Source organism: Saccostrea cucullata, unplaced genomic scaffold, assembly GCF_032062105.1.
Source record: "Saccostrea cucullata isolate Sc308-1 unplaced genomic scaffold, CSIRO_AGI_Scuc_v1 ctg1573, whole genome shotgun sequence".
NCBI classification, from domain to species: Eukaryota; Metazoa; Mollusca; class Bivalvia; order Ostreida; family Ostreidae; genus Saccostrea; species Saccostrea cuccullata.
Window position 1 is genome coordinate 5,958 of NW_026939241.1, and position 18,584 is coordinate 24,541.

Here is an 18,584-nt window from a genome sequence, read left to right on the forward strand (position 1 = left end):
TGAAGTTTTACTGTCTTATGCAATGGGGTTAATTATGGTAAAATGTACAGTCAAGAGGTTGTGTGACAATTGGTTTCGTGCACCTGAAGATAAATAAAAGTTTTTGGCTTACAATTAATAAAAAGAATATTTATTGACACTATATTTTTTAACAGATTTATAAGTAAATAAGATCGGGCAGTAGGCTCAGCATATATCAGCCCTTTCCCATAAAAACATTGTATGAAGCACTAGAGTGTCCAGAAAAGAAATCGTTGTATCGGGAAACAGCAGTACGCAGTGATGTCTGTTTTGTCTAATGTAAACTCAGGACACAGGTAATCATCATTCTTCAATATACACTCTTCATTCATTGTCTTCATTATACAATTATTCAAGTTGTTTTATTAGTTCTAGCATTGTAGTATCGCTTCTGTATTAGTCAATCAGTTATTTGTGATAATTCTTTATATGTATTTGAATAAAATAAGAACAATTGTTCAGCAGGTAAAATAAGTATATAAAACTCTTATTTTTAAAAGTATCTTTTTAAGGTGTGTGTGAAGGAGGGATGCTTAACTTACCTTTATGGTTGCTAACAAAGGTCATAATGAGGACCATAAACTTACGAAAACTCAAACCTGTGACATGAATTTAGCTAACAGTAACATACCTCGTTTTGAAAATTGAACGAACTCAGTGTATGCTCTTAGGTATCGGATTTGTATTTTCTGAGTCAACTCCATACTAAGATTTTCGTTTAAAAACTTTAATGAAATACTTTGGCAACTGGACGAGAGAATTTATTAACTGCTTTTAGAATTAAAATGACCTGGTCCTTGGGGAACCCTGTTGTTCGGACACCTGCCTTTTCTTTCTGTCAAGACCTTTGAATAAGTTCAAAGAGTATCAGGAAAAGTATGGAGATGTCTTCCTTTTACGATTTGGGTCTTGGCTAACCGTTTTAATTAATGGTCTAGGCACCGTAAAATCAACTCTTACTAATGACTCAGATAGTTTTGCCGCACGACCGCCATTATTTTCAATCAAAAGCTTGAACGACATGAAAGGTCTCACCTTTAGCAATTTTGATGAAAGATACTTGTTGCATCGTAAAATTTCGAGTAGCGTTATAAGGGAAATTGGAAGTACTAATAACTCTGATTTGGAAGAAATAATGCAAGACGAGTCCAGCTTACTAGTGTCCAGTTTTATGGAACATAAAGGCGAACCATTTAACCCAAGAGACTTAATATACACGGCTACGGGTAGTATCATCTACCAGTTTTGTTACGGTAAGGGTAATAATATACGAGATGATCCGGCCTTCTTGAAAATAATGAAAGACCAAGCCTTAATCTTAGAAATGTTTTCTGCTGGAAGTTATTTTGATAATCTTCCATGGCTGAAATATTTCTTTCCAGGACGTTTCAAAAGGTTTTTGAATTTTATTGACAATTTTAGAAAAGCTCGAAACGAAAATGGAGCAGAGATGATAAAAACGTTTCATCCGGGTCATTCTCGCCATGCCATGGATGGTTTCTTAAACGCTTGCTTGAAGTACAACATAACAGAAACGCCAAACGAAGTAGGATTGACCAAGAGTCAGCTGGTTGACACACTTCAAGACTTTTTTGCAGGTGGATTTGAGACGACTGCTACTGCTTTAAGATGGATTTTCTTATATCTTGCTGAATACCAAGATACTCAGATAAAAATACAAAAAGAAATAGACGAAAAAATGGGAAGAAACAAAATCATATCTGTGAAGGATCGTCGCATTTTACCATATACTGAGGCAGTCATTTTAGAGATCATGAGAATAGCACCACTTGTTCCCTTAAGATTGCCTCATATTACGACTACCGACGTTATTATAAACAATAATAAGATAGAAAAAGAAACAGTTGTTTTCTTTAACATTTTCTCGGCTATGTGCGATAATTACTGGGGTAATCCTTCTGAGTTTCAACCTGATCGATTTCTGGATGAAGATGGAAGTCTGATAAAAGAAAACGTTGACAATGTACTGGCAATTAGCGCCGGACGACGAGTGTGTATTGGCAAACTGATAGCACAAGCTGAGGTGTTTTACAGATAAGTTATTTGTGTCGATTTCTATCGAAGCGCAACTCAGGAAAGAACATTCAATGTACAAGTTGTGTCAAAATACTGTTTTAAAGAATTCATGGATGTCATATAATTTTCTTCATAGTTTGAAAAAAATGTTCGTGATCAATAATCTTGATAATAAGGAATTAACATTTACTTAATTACACAACTAAGCTTTGTGTATTTTTTTATGAATTATAAAATAAATGTTATCTGATCTCATGTACGGTACATACATACCTTTCCTTGAAATGACATATATCTAGTTCGATGGAATGGTCTTACTGGATTATATGTATGACGCAATGCTATAGATGCTGTTCTCGGGATATAAACCACGCAGAAATGAGTATAAAATATTGATAAGATTTTTTTTTTATTAAAAACAACAGAATCAGGTATCATTTACGACTTGTATCGTACTACTTTTCTATATATTTTTTTTAGATTAGAAAAACACCGTAATTTATATGATATTCCCTTATCTAAAAACTTAAAATTGCAGATAGACGTTATAACGGTCTGTGTAAAATTATGGGTACACATACCTTAAATATTTAATATCTTTCTTGTGCAATAATTTGAAATCAATGTATGAAAAGGAATTTTGGTCTGTATAACATTATAACACTCGACAATTCAAATTTATAAAATAAATTGAGTTTTAAAATTTTAAAGGTGCATGGACACCGATTTGAAGTTAATATTTTCTGTATAATATTACGACATATATATTTTAATAGCATTTCACACAAAAATATATTTAAAATCTTATTTCATCTAAAAGTTATGAAATCTTCAAGTTTTAGACGGGTTTGATTGACACATCCTTGCACTTTCACAAATTTTAATTTTATTCTTAATACTTAAGAGAAGTGGCAACCTTGTTGTGTATAAATAAAAAAATATTAAAAATATAATCTAGTAACAGAGTTCGTGCCCTGTTTACAAAAACTGTGTATGTTTCACGGGTGTGATCCATTCTCTAAACATTGTATACAACACTTAGCGCGGATTGATGATACTTGTAAAGGGATATTGCTTTTTAACATTTTTACTCTGAATATAATAATTTTTCTGGATTAAAGTTTTAATATTTTTCATTAATACACGACAAGATTGCCAGTTTTCCTAAGTATTAGGAATAGAAGTAAAATTTGTTAGAGAGCAAGGATGTGTCAATCAAACCCATCCAAAAATTTGAAGTTTCAATAACTTTAAGATGAAATAATTTTATATATATATTTTTGTGAGAAATGCTAATTAAATATAAAAGTCATGATATTATACCGAAAACATTTACTGCAAATCTGTGTCCATGCACCTTTAAAACATTAGTTCAAATTTCTGAATTCCGAATGCTCAAACTGATTTTATATATTAAACATTAAAGGATCATTCTCTATAAGGCCGTTTTGCGGTCTACAATGACTTAATTTTAGCTCGAAAACGTTATATTTTAAATTCTCAGACAGGTTTTAAAGTTTCAATTTTTTATGTTTTCAATCATTATTTTCAAAAACGATTTTGATATTCTAAACTTTTGAATGTTTAAACTATCGTTTGTTCAGATGGTATACACTAAACAATCTAAAATTCTGTACCGTTTAACGTCTTTTGATATTTTAAAATTTGATTCAAACTTCTAAATTTCAACTTTTAAAACGTTTTTTGTTTAAAAAAAATAGAATTTTGATTTATGCATTAAAAAAACAAAACAAAACAAAAACAAAAACCAAAAACAAACATCATTAGGTGTTATAATTTTACTTCAAATATCCAAAATATAATATGTCAAACCTGATTTTATTTCTGTATCTATTCGATATTCTAAATATCTTAAAAAAAAATATTTTGCTAGGAAAAGGCGATTTTGATATACTTTCAAATTTCAAACCGGGTTTGGAATTTAATATTAAGGATATCAAAATATAATTGTTCTTGGGTTAATCAAAATATGTGTGTCTAAATCAAATTTCTCCATTTCTAAAAATCTTAAACATATTAAAAGTTGAAATTTAGAAAATTGAAGTAAATCTTAAAAAATCAATATAGGAAAATGAATCTGAATTTTAGATTGGTAAGCGTAAACTTTCCGAACAGACCATAGATGAAAAACTAAAGTTTAAAATGCCAAAATTGGTTTTGGAAAAATGAATTTTGAGTATTCAAAGAAAAAAAAAAATCTAAAAACTCGAAATTTTAAACCTGGTTGGATATTCGTGAATTTAGGCTTTTCAAGTGAAATATAAAATTTATGATAAACAAAATTGGTGGATAAATTTGAAACTTCAGAATTTAAAGTAATGTTTAAAATTGTTACACTCTAAATCATATTAGAAAATAGATGAAAAATAGACGCCAAAGAGAATAAAAAAGCAAATTACTGGCATAAGGCCAGTTGAAATAATAATGCTTGATTGTTCTTTGTTCAATGGTTCTATAGTCGATACAATGACCTTGACAGGAAATACAATTTATCATTGAGTCAAATGCCGACTTAAATTTTCATACTAATTGTTAGTCCATTCTTTATACACTGACACTGAGAGAATTACCCAGTTGATTTCACTAGTGTGCCTAGTAAAGCGTTCTACGTGATTAGTAATCACTCTGTTTACTAGCCAAGATAGTGAAAAGTGGAGTAATGGTCGTAAAGATACTTAAATACCTAGTGAAAGTTACTTAGAAATTCTTAGATTTACTAATATTAGTAGTAAATCTACCCAATACCTGGTAAAACTACTTTTAAAGTAGTGATTGTATGGACAGTAAATTTACTAGTCTTCCCAGTGACTTTCACTTGTTATTTTTTTTTCAGTGGAATTGAATAGACGACGGATTTTCGATGTGGCCCCTCGGCCACTTGCTTCATTTGCCACAACTGGTGTCTGAAGCGGTAACCATGCAATCAAAATACATCTATCCTACTGTAAATTTGATAAACGTGTTCTCTTCTTTCCGGGTTGAAAGTTATTTCAAGCATCAAATTGTGAGAGAACGTGAGATTAATGAAGTTATGCTCAAAAATACATAAATCACTGCTGCCCATGTTAAAAAGGTACAGTTTTAAAACATGTCCAATTATTAAACGCAGCGTCTGAGAATTTTATAAAATTCATTACATGTAAGGACGTCAATTATTGTCCATGTCTATACATTTACACGTACAGTGACGTGCCAAAATCGATGCAACTTTTTTCCCGAAGTTTTTTATGATTGTTTTTATTCTCTATGCATTTTGAGATGTAATTCTAAATTAACACACTTTAAAAAAACAATCTGAGTTGATACAAATTATACTGGGAATGATTTCCTCCTGCACCTAGTTTCAGTTTCTTCCCTTGTTTTAACTCTCTAGTGTTTTCATTGTAAACAATGTAGAGCAGACGACAAGAAATGTCAGAAGAGAAAAAAAAACGACTTTAGATTTGTACCTAAGTGGTGTAAAACAAAGTGATTTGGCAGAAATATTTTATGTGAATAAATCTACAATTTCTAGGCTTGTGAAAAAATATAATAATGGGGTAAGTATGGAAAAGAGCTCCAATAGAGGTAGGATTGATTGATTGTATACTGTTTAACGTCCCTCTCCAGAATATTTCAATGATATGGAGACGTCACCATTGCCGGTGAGGGGCTGTAAATTTAGGCCTATGCTCGGCACTTACGGCCTTTGAGCAGGGAGGGATCTTTATCGTGCCACATCTGCTGTGACATGGGGCCTCGGTTTATACGGTCTCATCCGAAGGACCGCCCCATTTAGTCGCCCATTACGACAAGCAAGGGGGTACTGAGGACCTATTATAAACCGGATCCCCACGGGGCAATAGAGGTAGGAAGAGTCTGATTGATGAGAGGGGTGACATAATTTTTATTCGGACCGTGAAGAAGAAGACAGACTTTGAGTGAAATTGTGGATAATTTTAACCAATATACTACTCACAAAGTTTCTGTAGGGACTGTTCGTAGGAAACTTCATTCTCATGGAATTCACAGACACAAAGTAAGGAAGACAATCACTATGTCAGAAATGAACTGAAAACGCCGTGTTCAATGGTGTAAACATATGAAAAATCAGAAAATTGATGACTATAGGAGAAAATTGATTTTTTCAGATGAAACTCAGATAGCAATATCAAATAAAAATCGTCTGTATGTGTGGCTAACTCAGGATGAGGCGTATCGTCCAGAGTGTGTTGGTCAACATGTAATGTTAAGTTAAGCGCTTTGTTTTGGGGATGAGTTACATATTTGGCAGTGGGAACATTAGTTCCAATAACTGGAAATATGAACTCTGAGCAGTACATTGAGATCCTTGATGAAAAGCTATGGCCAGTCATTGCAAAACATTTTGGAAATTTGTCATTTTTTTCCAGGATTACAATGCCCCTGCCATGCCTCACAAATGACTACGGCTTGGAAACTAATAATTTAGATTGTCTTGACTGGCCATCGTCGTCACCTGACCTCATTGAAAATATCTGGCTAATTTAAGGACGTTCGATCCTGAGTTTTTGAGTGGATTTTGGTCATGTCCTTTATTTATAAAATTCTGCATCATTTCTAAATTCTAACATTAAATCTGAATTCTACAATGCAAATTGAACTATATTCAATGAAAAAACTGCGATTAAATTCCGTTCAAGTTGAAATATTTACATTCGCTGTGTTTTTCTAGTAAGCTTACTGTGAAATTGATTTGAAAAACATTTTCGTGTATACTCACGCGTAGAAATATACACGGAGAAACGTGCATTAACGTGACGTCACAATGAGACTGCAGCGACGTTAGTAAAATGCAATTATATAGGACTGCGAGAAATTCAAATATTGAGTATATTTTAGTTGCCTCCAAAAATGTAAAATGTAAATATAAGGAATGTGGCGGAGGGTTTTTTGGACGAAAATCATCAGTTTTCCCTTTTGAACTATAACAGTACTCTTTATTTTGGATTCCTATTTTTCCAATCTGGTTGCACACAAAGCTGTTTTTTGCAGTAAAATGTGTCATGCTGGTTCTGAAATATCTATTAAATTATTTCTTATGAATTCTATCAACAAAGTGTGACAAATATAGTAAATATATTCTGAAAACCCGGGAAAAATGGAGCCAATTTAACGTAAAATTGACGCTTTTTAAGTAATATCTGAAAATTAACATCATATACCCCCACATTTGATGTTCTTTTCTAAATATTCAAGATAACGTAAATTCAGAAAAAGTTTAAGACTTTGAAATAATTTTCTTTGGTATTAAATTTTCAATGCCAGAAAAATCACATTTTATTAGTGCAGAAAGGTCAAATAATTGATTATGCGAAGTAATTTGAAACTTTTCTTAGTTACAAGTTTAAAGTGTCTTTTTTTAAACAGACTTGGAGTTAAATTTTTTTTCTTGCTTGAATTGGGTAAAAATATTGCAGGGAAAACGTCGAAGAGGTAATTTTTAATTAAGACACACATTTCAGTGCAAGAAGGTCATATTAAATGTATTGTAGTGCCAAAACAGACATATAGACCCCCATTTTTTTATTTGAATTTTAATTAAGCTATGTAAATAGAAACTAAAAATATACTTGGCAAAAAAAGTTCAAAAGACCTTCAATATCAGGATCGAACGTCGTTAAAAAAATCGACTGAGAAAACCACTGCCAGCAATTAAATCTTAAGACGATTTGATCTCTGAAGTTATGAATATTTGGTCCCCTCTATCTGTTCCTTATATCAGAAACTTATATTATACTAAAGGCCACATTACTAAATACTGAAAATATCATGTAAGTATCTTTTATGATTTTTGGTTTATGGGGGTTTGAAAAGGCAAGAAAGTTTGTCTAGAAACAATGACGTCAGGGAAAAGTTACATCAATTTTGGCACTTCACTGTACTAATCATCACGTGCTGTAACTACAAGCATGTTGTTTGATGAAATCGAGGGTAACTACGGATGAAAATTTAGCGGAATCTTACTAAACTAGTGATATACAACTATTAAAGCGGAATTTAACACAACCAACCTAATTAAGGTCCTTTTCTAGTGCATGTAAAATATCCAGATATGAAACAGATGTACCAGACCATCTACTATCTTTTATTTCAATATGACTGGGATATATCATGTTGGCATTTAAATGGTAATAACTATCGTTATTTTACCTCTAGTGATCTTCCCTCTATAAAAATTTGATCGTTAATGTTAATAATTCCCTAAAATTGATGTGAACTGACCACTCTCGGTGCGTTCTTGTTCTTGTTTTCACAAATGTAAACAAAATGTTGAGATTCAAATAGTCATTTATTACTAAATATTTACCATGTTTACATCTACTGAATATTATTTCCTTTAGTTCCATTATCGACCATTTCCATTAATCAGTCCGTAAATGACACTAAACAAGTCAGATTTCTTTAACAAAACCTGTTCCATCAGTTATGCATGAAATGACAAACACGTCTATAATACAATATTTTACATATCATTTTGTTTTCATGAAGAAGTTATTATAAACAAAAAATGTCTTTCTCTGTTTGCTAGTACGGAAAATAAGGTTGCAGTTATTACTGAAAAAATTACATAACCCGCTTTACGCAGGTTTTGTATTTCTTCTAAAACAGCTGCTTTTCAATTACTGTGTCATAAATCAAAGAAAGTATTTGTTTGAATAACCCAGAGATACTCTAAGCACCGAGTTCATAAAATGGTGCCAGGCTTCACATATGATCATAATGGCAAAATCCAAGTTTTGTAAAGGGAGAACCCACAGTAAGTGTGCGACCAAAAGATAAAATAGGAGGTACACAAAGGCATGATTATATAATAAAGAATATGTGAAGGATTCAGTGGTACAGTGGAGTTGCAGAACTGAGTACCTCTTCAAATACAGAGTTTGGGAGTTCATACATGTACGTGTAATGGCATGTGTAGAAGGGGAATGACCTAAATATTTTGCGTATTATGTCATCAAATTTAGTGATGATAAGGTTTCTTCTCAAACTTAAAATTTATCGATCGCGGTGTCCCTTACAAAAGAAAACTAAAGTAAACTATAGTTAACTATAGTTTACTTTACTTAAGAACCCTCTCTACACTGCACACTAAAGAGTTCTGATTCTAAGGTATTTTTCTGCAGTTAGAGTGATCTGCCCTTAGATATAAATTCTAAAAAATATAAATTTACAGCGTATTACTTTATTTATATAATCAATTTTAGTATTCTCAACATTTTAAAAGGCCAAGATAAATTAAATTTTCTCCATTGTCAGTGTAATTAACAGTGATTTCTATTCAGTGATGCTGTGCTGTTTTTGAACATTTTCCCGGGAGAAATGCCACGCATCATTCTGTGAAAATTGAATAAATAAGCTCAATATTAACTCCTTTATACAATATATTTTCTTAATGTCCAAAAAAAATTGCACTTGTGTTGAGAGGGTCCTTAACTATAGTACCAAATTCAAAACTTTTGGAACTTTGGCTTTACTATAGTGAAATCTTTAAAAGTGTTATTTATTTTAGTAAAAACATTGGAACTTTGATTTACTATAGAGAAAACTTTGTAAGTTTTATTTGCTATGGTGAAAACTTCGGAACTTTGATTATCCATAGTCAAAACTTTGGAACTTTGGTTTACTATAGTGAAAACTTTTGAACATTGGTTTACTATAGTGAAAACTTTTGAACTTTGATTTACTATAGTGAACGTTTTTGAAATTTGATTAAATATGGGAAAACTTAGGATTTTTAATGTATTTAAAAAAAATTGAAAATTCTCATTCTTTATATTTTAATATAATAATGTAAAGGTTGTCTCTTTTACCGATAAATAAGCAGTCTTTACTTAAATCAAATCAATTTAAATGTTTTGCAGAAGGATCTCATTTATCGAGGGGGAAATAATATGCTATGAAATAACATTTGCTTAATTTAGAGTAAAAGAACTCCACTTCCGTAACAGCCACGTGGAGAAATTGACATTGCCACATGGTTCTGCACGTACTCCATCATCTGAATCAGACATCGTCCGTCAGTCATTACCATCCGACTTCTTAAGTAACTCAACTTCTTCTGTTATTTCAACATCCATACAAATCGGTTTCCTGGCCATGCTCCCGTTTCATCAACTGCAACATTGCACTTAATATGGCGGCGGAGAAGTGATATAGTGCCTATATACGTTCGTGCTTCCGACAACCTAAATCTAGGTCACATATATAATTAAAGTCAACAAGATTACTTTGATCATTATTTAAAATTCTTTTGTTGTTTATTTTATAAATGTTGATGTTTGACTACGGTAACTATAAATAATCAATAAATTTGTTTCGTGTTTTTGGGACTATTTTTTTATAGTAAAATTCGCCCGTTATGCAAATTATCCCATGTTTCCCACTATTGTTGATGCCCTGGCATACCCTCAAAACTAGACAGTGATTCCTTAAGTAGTCACCAATCTTTATTGACCCTCTAAAACAGCTAATAATTAAAAAAAAATTAAAAAAAACATAATTTGTAAAACAGATAGAGAAATTAAAAACTTTGATAAAGAATAGTAAAAACTTTGAAACTAAGAATGACTAATGTAAAAAAAAATGGGAACACTGAGTTATTATAGTAATTACTTTGGAACTAAGGTTTACTATAGTAAAGACTTTGGAACTTTGATTTACTATAGTGAAAACTTTGCTTTACCATTAGATTGTAAAAACTTTGGAACTTTGATTTACTAAAATGAAAACTTTGCAACTTTGATTTACTATAGTGAAAACTTTGCAACTTTGATTTACTATACTTTACTATAGTAAACTATAGTTAACTTTTGTTTACTAAAGCATTTTCTGTAAGGGGTACAAGTGCATGTTACACACCATTGAAATATTAACAGACAAATTACATAAACGTAAAACTATAAGCACTATTGTACGCATGCAAGTTTAAGATCGCAATCTCTATATTATAGAAAGAATGACAGTTCTTAGGCTGTTTCCATATAATCAGATTACTGCGCAAAACATCTTATTAACATATTTCTTTGTTTACTCACAGTACTGCCTTGACATTTTTGTGGGTGAAAAAGCAATCACCACCTCCAACTCAACCCCCACCATTTTGTATTTAACCTAATTCTTTTTTTATGTTTTATGGATTCGCTTTTAATGCATCACTCTTTTTTCCAATAAAGTTTGATGTTGTATTTTACCGCATTATCACATCAGTGTCTTGTAACAATATTGTTACTCTTTTATAATCTTTTTGTGAACTGCATTTTTAGCCAAGTTTTCCTTGATTCTAGTATGTATTCCAGCCAATTTTTTTTTGAAATTGTTTTTTATGGATCACACATTTTTTTTAAAACAATAATATGTTTTCTGTTATAAATTTAGAAAATAAACAGAGCCTTGGGCTACCATTAAGTTTTAACATCAATAAATATACAAGTAAGAAAAAGTGAAGAAAAAATATCAAACATAAAATTCATGAACAATTTGGATTTCAAATACAGTATCCTCATATCATAAATCATATCCCATGCAGAAAAAAAAACAATTTTTTAATGAGAATACTAATCAGTGCTTTTAGTTCGCATTAAAAAATAATCGAAAACACTTGAATTCATTATACATCTATGTTTCTATGTCTTGCCAAACAGTTAATCATCCCTGTTTACCCAAGATCATTGTTTCTTTTCATGTGACCATGAATAATAGACCCTGCTGTAATTATAGGTAAATGAAAATCATTCGGAGCTAAAATACACGTGTCAGAAAAGCGACAGCGTAAATTTTCAAGCACAATGGGCCAGACTGCAAACTTCCCTACGACTATTATATATGCAAAAGTATTTTCCAACATGAACTCATTGATTTCATCAGAAAGTCTTAAGCTAAGATCCTGTAATAATGAAAAAAGCTTTGTACAAGGAACATCAAACCAATGTTTAGTTTCCGACAAAAGTGGACCATTGTCGCTTACAAATTTGGAGAAATTGTATTTATCCAAAATTTCGTCCTTTTTATCAAAATGAAATTTTATCCTTTGCCTAGAATTTTGAAGTGCTGATTCGCCAAGTCTACATTTGTGATTTAAGCTATCAAAGAAAGTCTCCCCATCGATAAGATGGTCTAAATCGTCTCGATTCATCTGTAACTGTTCACTCATTTCTGCAAGAAAGTCCCCTTCCAGGGACCGGAGGCTCAGTGTCATTTCTCGTGTCTTTTTTATTGTTGAAGCAGAAAGGGTTTCTAAGACGATGGACGACGTTATGTCTGTAAATTCAACTGGAAAAGAAAAAAAAAAAACATTTGATGCATGTTGAGATAAAGAAAATCACCCCTCCACCCTCAACGGAATTATTTGTCAATTGTAAAATCGTAATACACGTATATGTATCTCAACCTATGGAATCTGTCTCCAAAGATTTCCAAAGATTATGTCTTTAAAGGAGACTGCTGGTATTCTTGTTCCATCAACTTGTTTGTCAATAATTTACATCTTTAAAGAAATTGTACATACGTAAAGCTCTTGTGAGATTTAAATGAGAGATTTAAACTCCGTAACCAATGATGAAGGTTTATTGCTACATAAGTAAGGGAAGTTGACGATTGAAAAGTTAAGACATCGCGTTTATCATAAAGCTTGGTTGTTGGATTACCATAAACGTCTTTTTCCAGTAAATTATCTAAATATGAAACAGATGTGTCAAAGCATGGAATATCTTGCATTTCAAACTCATAGGGATATATCGTATCGACATATGAATGGAAATAACCATTGTTAAAAACAGATGATACAAACAAACTCTCATCAAAAATCCTGAAAATTTTTAAGAGAAAAATAAATAAGTTTTAGCGGACAGATTTTAATTTTTATTCAAATTTCCGCAATATGGAGTTTTAATCGACAAGGAAACTATAGATTAATAGGGATGGTTGAAAAGAGGTTGAATTTTAAACATAAATAAAAGTTAACGAATTCAGAATATTTAATATATTTAAAAGTTACCTTCACTTTGTACGAAAAGAATTCTTTCTCTCCTTCGGAAAACTGGACAGGTCTCATGTCATTCAATATATTCACTGTGCAAGAACCACGTTCACAGTATCTTAAAATAGCTGTTTCACTACTAAGTATGCAGTAGTTTTCTAACTTTTCCTGTGTAAAAAAATTAAAAACTTTTGATTTGTATATTTAATTTTAATTACATTTTATGCCTATAAATGTATAGAATATGTCTTTTTTATATATTATACGAAGCATTCTAACATTCTGTCACAGGGGCCGTAACATGCTAAATTTGATTTTACGTAATCACAATATATACATGTACAAAAGGGAACCAACGCTGAAATGCTATGGAAAAATATAAGTTGTGACATTATACAGAACATTTTAGAAAATATTTACTATAATATATGAATAAGCGCCCTCGGGTGACAACCCTACTCGGACCTGATAATTGGTGATGTCTCAATTCTAAACAGTCCATAATTGTATATCAAATTAAAAATGGTACATTAAATGAAAACTGGGTATTGTCTTACAATCAAGGCAAATAAACGTCATTTTTTTTCAAAACATGGTTTGTTGCTGTCCTAGAAGTAAACAAGAGTTACCTCTCTTGTCACAAATGCTATCATTTGGAGCATTTTTAAAAAACAATTTTCTCAAAATTCTAATACTCAGTATGAATAGATATTTTTTACAGATTCTGGTTAAATTTTTCGATATATAATGTTTCTCCTTAATACTTAAATATGAATTTTACTCTTAATTCACACAAATTAAACAGAAATAATGATTCGAAATTTGAGGGCGAGACGGCCCCTTGACGACGGGCGGAGACAGAGATATCTCAGCCCTGAGGGCGAGACAGCCCTACTTCCGAAGCGCTGCCTCGCCTTGTCCAAAACGCCTGTATCAGGGCTGATACACTACTAGGTACATGTATATGATATATACATGTACTATGTCAGTGTTCTCAATGGACCTTAATATAAAAATGATTAAGCACCATAGTCTTTCATTTTGCATTTCTAAACTTTAAATGAAATTTACTCTAATTAGGGCCCATTTTCTGGATTGTACTATCAATTATCTTTCATACCTCGCTGATCACATGAATAAAAAGAAACAATTAACAAAGTTGGATCCTGATATTTAAAGTCTTAAACTTTTTTGTCATGTATATTTTTGGTTTCTATACACACAGCTTAATTAAAATCGGAACAAATCAAAGTACTCAGAAGTACAGAGAGCCGGGCTCATTTACAGAGCAGAATGGATTTCTTACATGAATCACGTTTAAATTCTGATGAAAAAAATATTTTAAAACTATCAATATAAATGATAAGACACTGACAGTGAGTTTTTCAATCCTAATACCACGGTCCGATTTTGTCAGAATCAGAATTAATCTGGAACCGCAGATGAATGTAAACAAACAGGCCAGTCTGGTTCCCTCTCCTGCTTTACCTCGTATGTGTAGAGAACTACGGTAACACTGATTATCAAAAATCCTTGCGCTAATGAACTATGTTCTTTGACTTATGAAGTTTTCAAAGTCATTACTACTAATGTTTATTCTATATAGATAAAACTTCGTTTTATTTTTGTTGCTTTATTTAGCGTTTGTATTATCTCAAAAGCGGTTGAGAGTAAGAACTATATTTTTGCATGTAACTTTAAAATGGCGACTATGGGGTCAACATCCTGCCTTGAACAGGATCACATAAGCCGGCAATTGCTCTTTGAGCAATAAGCCCGGCTAAAAATAGCCCGTGGGTCAGTGCTTATCTTGGATCTACAGTAAATTAAATGTGCTTTTTGCACTGAAATATGTGTCTTAATCAGAAATCACATCTTCAACGTTTTTCCTCCAAACCTTTCCTCTAAATAGATCATCCTTAAAAAATTCAGTCGCGAAATTACCTCGAATATTAGAACTTAGCGAAGGTAATGCGCCACAGTAAATTTTGAAATGATGGAGAACGGAACCTGCAAGTAACTTTTTTTCTGCGGTTGTCTATCGCCAAATATTTCAATAATATTCATTCTCTTATACATTCATGTCTAATAAATTACGCATTATCAGTCATTCTCATTAAATGTTATTGATGTGGCACTGCTTTCTTAAAAAAAATAAAATAAAATATTGATAAGATTAAATTTTAAGCAAAATGTATTGAAGTCGGTCGAAATGTTGCAATGGTAGAACATTCACATGTAGGGGATTCCTTTCCTGGAACACCAAGCGACTAAATTTGCATTGTACTGTACAATACAAAAACTAACTCCACCACTAAAATTTTTACAAACTTACTCGGTCTAAATAATCCAAAAGCAGCCTTTCAGACGTCGAATCCCAAGGAGGAGGTAATGACAGAACCCAGAGAATGTCGTTTTCGGTGATGGTGGTGTTTCTTTCTTCTAAAGAGTGTAAAGCCCTCTTTCTCCAAAAGTCAACAATCTTTGTGTAAAATGTTGAAAACTGAATCTTGCTTCCGTCCTTTGTTTCCATTGTAGAATGTTTTAGCAAGGAAGGCTAGAAACAAGAAGCCGCCATTTTCAATTAAATCGTTCGTGTCCCCTAATATATCTTAAAGTACTGACAATATTAACAGAAATTGAAAAACATCATCATAATTAAAAGATTTAAAAGAGACCTGCTTTGGAGCCTTCAATCTTTACAAACACAGTATATAAAACTATATCAAATATTCCTACTTGCATACTTATTATATCAAGTGACGAGAGAGAGAGATAGAGGGAGAGATGGAGAGAAAGTTGGAGAGAGAGACTTACTGTTATTTTCATTCCCTTCAAAAATGAACAATTTAAAACCTCCCAACGATTCCTATCTTTGAATGTTCCAATTTCCTCTTTCTCTTCTGCATATGTAACCTCACCCTTCTTGATGTGTAGTACGGAATTTGCAATTGAAAAAACATAATTAATTTTCAACGGATCTCTTTTGTAATCGTGTAGAAATGACAGGGCAGCACATGAATGGCTTGTTCCGATGACGATGCATACGACAACTAGAGTATTTCCCTTACACTGATATTGTCTTTGATAGTCATCTTGGTACACGATTTTAGTCCATTCTAAAAAAAGATTTTTATCTCATTGTGATATGCAGATTTCTTGATAGATAGATACTTATATAGAGTCGTTCTTATAGTGGCGTATTTCTACCCCGTACATGCAAGGTAAATTTTGTCAACATTCAAGAAAAATATGCCAAAAAGCACGATAATTATGTCCATATGCAACAAAATTATTTTAACATGCAAGTTATAATCTTATTAAAGAATATAATTGTAATTTTGGCAAATTTAATAATCAATGCAAGTATTTAGCAGAATGCATGCAAGATGCAACATAAAAATGTTGAAATGCGACTCGTGTTAAAATGCATTTATGCAATATGCATATAAATATGTTAACATGCAAGTTATTTATGCTAACATGCAAGATATTTATGTCAACACGGGACTTATAAATATTAACATGCGAGTTATTTATGTCGACATGCGAGTTATTTTTAACATGCAAGATATAGTTGTAAGTTCTATGGTTGATACAATGACCTTTTGGGAAATACAGTTTGTCATTCAGTCTTATGCTGACTGACGTTTTTCATTCTTTTTGTTTGTCCAGTATTTATTCACTGAATTGCAACGGATTTTCCCGATATTTCCCGATCATGACAAGGAACACACAGCGGGTGTGACAGGTCGACAGGGGATGCCAACTCCTCCATTTCATCTTATCCCACTTCTGATGTTTTGGAGGTCCGTGTCTTCTATGCTCCTATTCTTTATTGTTTTATGGACTTTTGATCTTGAATACTGTTGGATATCGTTATATCAATATATTTTATTGACTAAATAATAAACATGTACATGTATATTTACAAATTGATCAATTCTTAAAGTTGGCATCATGAATGGTTTGTACTAAAATAATTTATTACCTAATTACTGCAGCTGGGTATTGGCCAAAAAAATTATATTCTTTTTTTTCAAAATATAATTCACATAATAAAATAAAATTATGCAATTTCACTCTGTCAATAAATTATGTATATAAAAGACCTTCATAAAATTTATGGGTCACATGTTTACACAGGCATTAATTTAGACTTCTATTTAAAAGATATAATTCATTATTCTGTATGGGTCAAATGATCTACCACGAAATGGTTTGTTAGACGTTAGCACCAATTGATCCATAAACTACATTAGAAAATTTAAAAGTCATTGTTTAAAATTTTAAACTAAATTTCTTGTTCAGTATTAACTGAGGCAGATAAGCAGATTGTTTATTACGCCAGCGTTCCACCAAAAATATAGCCCCTCTTTGATTTCAAACTCACTTAACCATTGCTGCTTCAAATTGTATATTACTGAGAAGGGAAGAAAAATATGATCTTTTGAAACTTTTACATTTTTATATATTACAATTATATAAGTAAATAGACATTGAATATTTCATATACTTAGAAACAAGACAAGAACCCCTCCTTAAAAAATATTCATTCATATATTTTTCTTGAAAAAAAAAGTTTTGTTTTACCTATTTCGTTTAGAGGTGAGGTCTTTATTTTAATGATACTCTCTGTACTGCATGCTGATTCTGGTTGATGTTGTAGATTTAAAGTGCAAACATCTGTTACGTTTAATGCTTGGATCCTAGGAAATATTTCTGTCTTCCCAGGATTTAGTATGTGTCCCTTCAGGAATACAAGCAGTTCTGCAGGACGACCATTTGATATTTGATCTTCGTATCTGGAGATTAAATCTCTGAAAGCAATGTAATTTTCTTCTTCAATTTCTTCAAATATTCTCTTTTGTTGTCTTTCGTCTTCTTTTGACTTTTCTATATTTTTCATGACAAGTTGATCTACTTTTCCCTTCAATATTTCGCCTTCTTTTTTATATTCCTCTCTTCTTTCTTCAAACCATTTTCCAATTTGAATCATACCTTCTTGAGCACTAGATAAAGCAAATTCATCTGTTGGTATCCTTTCCTTTAGTTTTGAGATACTTCGTTCAACTTTCTCTTTTTCTTCATTCCACATTTGTGAAATATCAACTATTGGATGTCCGTTATGTTTTGTCTTCATGCATTCTGTACAAACAGGTAGTTTACATTGTATACAACATGCAAAATATATACTATTTTCATGAATTACGCATTTTTCAATTGTTGTCCCATCTTCATGCTTTTCTCTGATCGTAACTATTTCGTGCCCGAAAGGGACCTTGCTTTTTACATGAAAGTTTCTACAGGATGGACATAGTTCATCGGTACAAGTACGACAAAAGTGAGAAGCAATTTCAATTTCACAATAGGTACAACGCAATACATCTTGAGCATCAGGTGGTATCTCCTCGTCACTCGTTAAGTAATCGGATTCCATCAACTCAAAAGAGTCATTTGAAAAAATATTTTCCATTGTTTGATAAACATTGAAGAAGGAAGTAATTGT

At 31.8% G+C, this 18,584-nt stretch overlaps 1 protein-coding gene and 1 pseudogene across 1 annotated transcript; one reads left to right on the forward strand and one right to left on the reverse strand.

Annotated features, from left to right (window-relative positions):
• Positions 1-810: 810 nt before the first annotated feature.
• Positions 811-6,503, forward strand: LOC134252634 (cytochrome P450 1A1-like; annotated as a pseudogene).
• A 5,049-nt stretch (positions 6,504-11,552) lies between these two features.
• Positions 11,553-18,173, reverse strand: LOC134252631 (uncharacterized). The gene is made up of 5 exons (XM_062735117.1): positions 17,669-18,173; positions 15,893-16,194; positions 15,411-15,632; positions 13,094-13,243; positions 11,553-12,369 (listed from the first exon to the last, which is right to left on the reverse strand). Exons 1-5 carry the CDS (start codon positions 18,171-18,173, stop codon positions 12,352-12,354), a joined length of 1,197 nt encoding a protein of 398 aa, XP_062591101.1. The 3' UTR covers positions 11,553-12,351.
• Between the last annotated feature and the right edge of the window lie 411 nt (positions 18,174-18,584).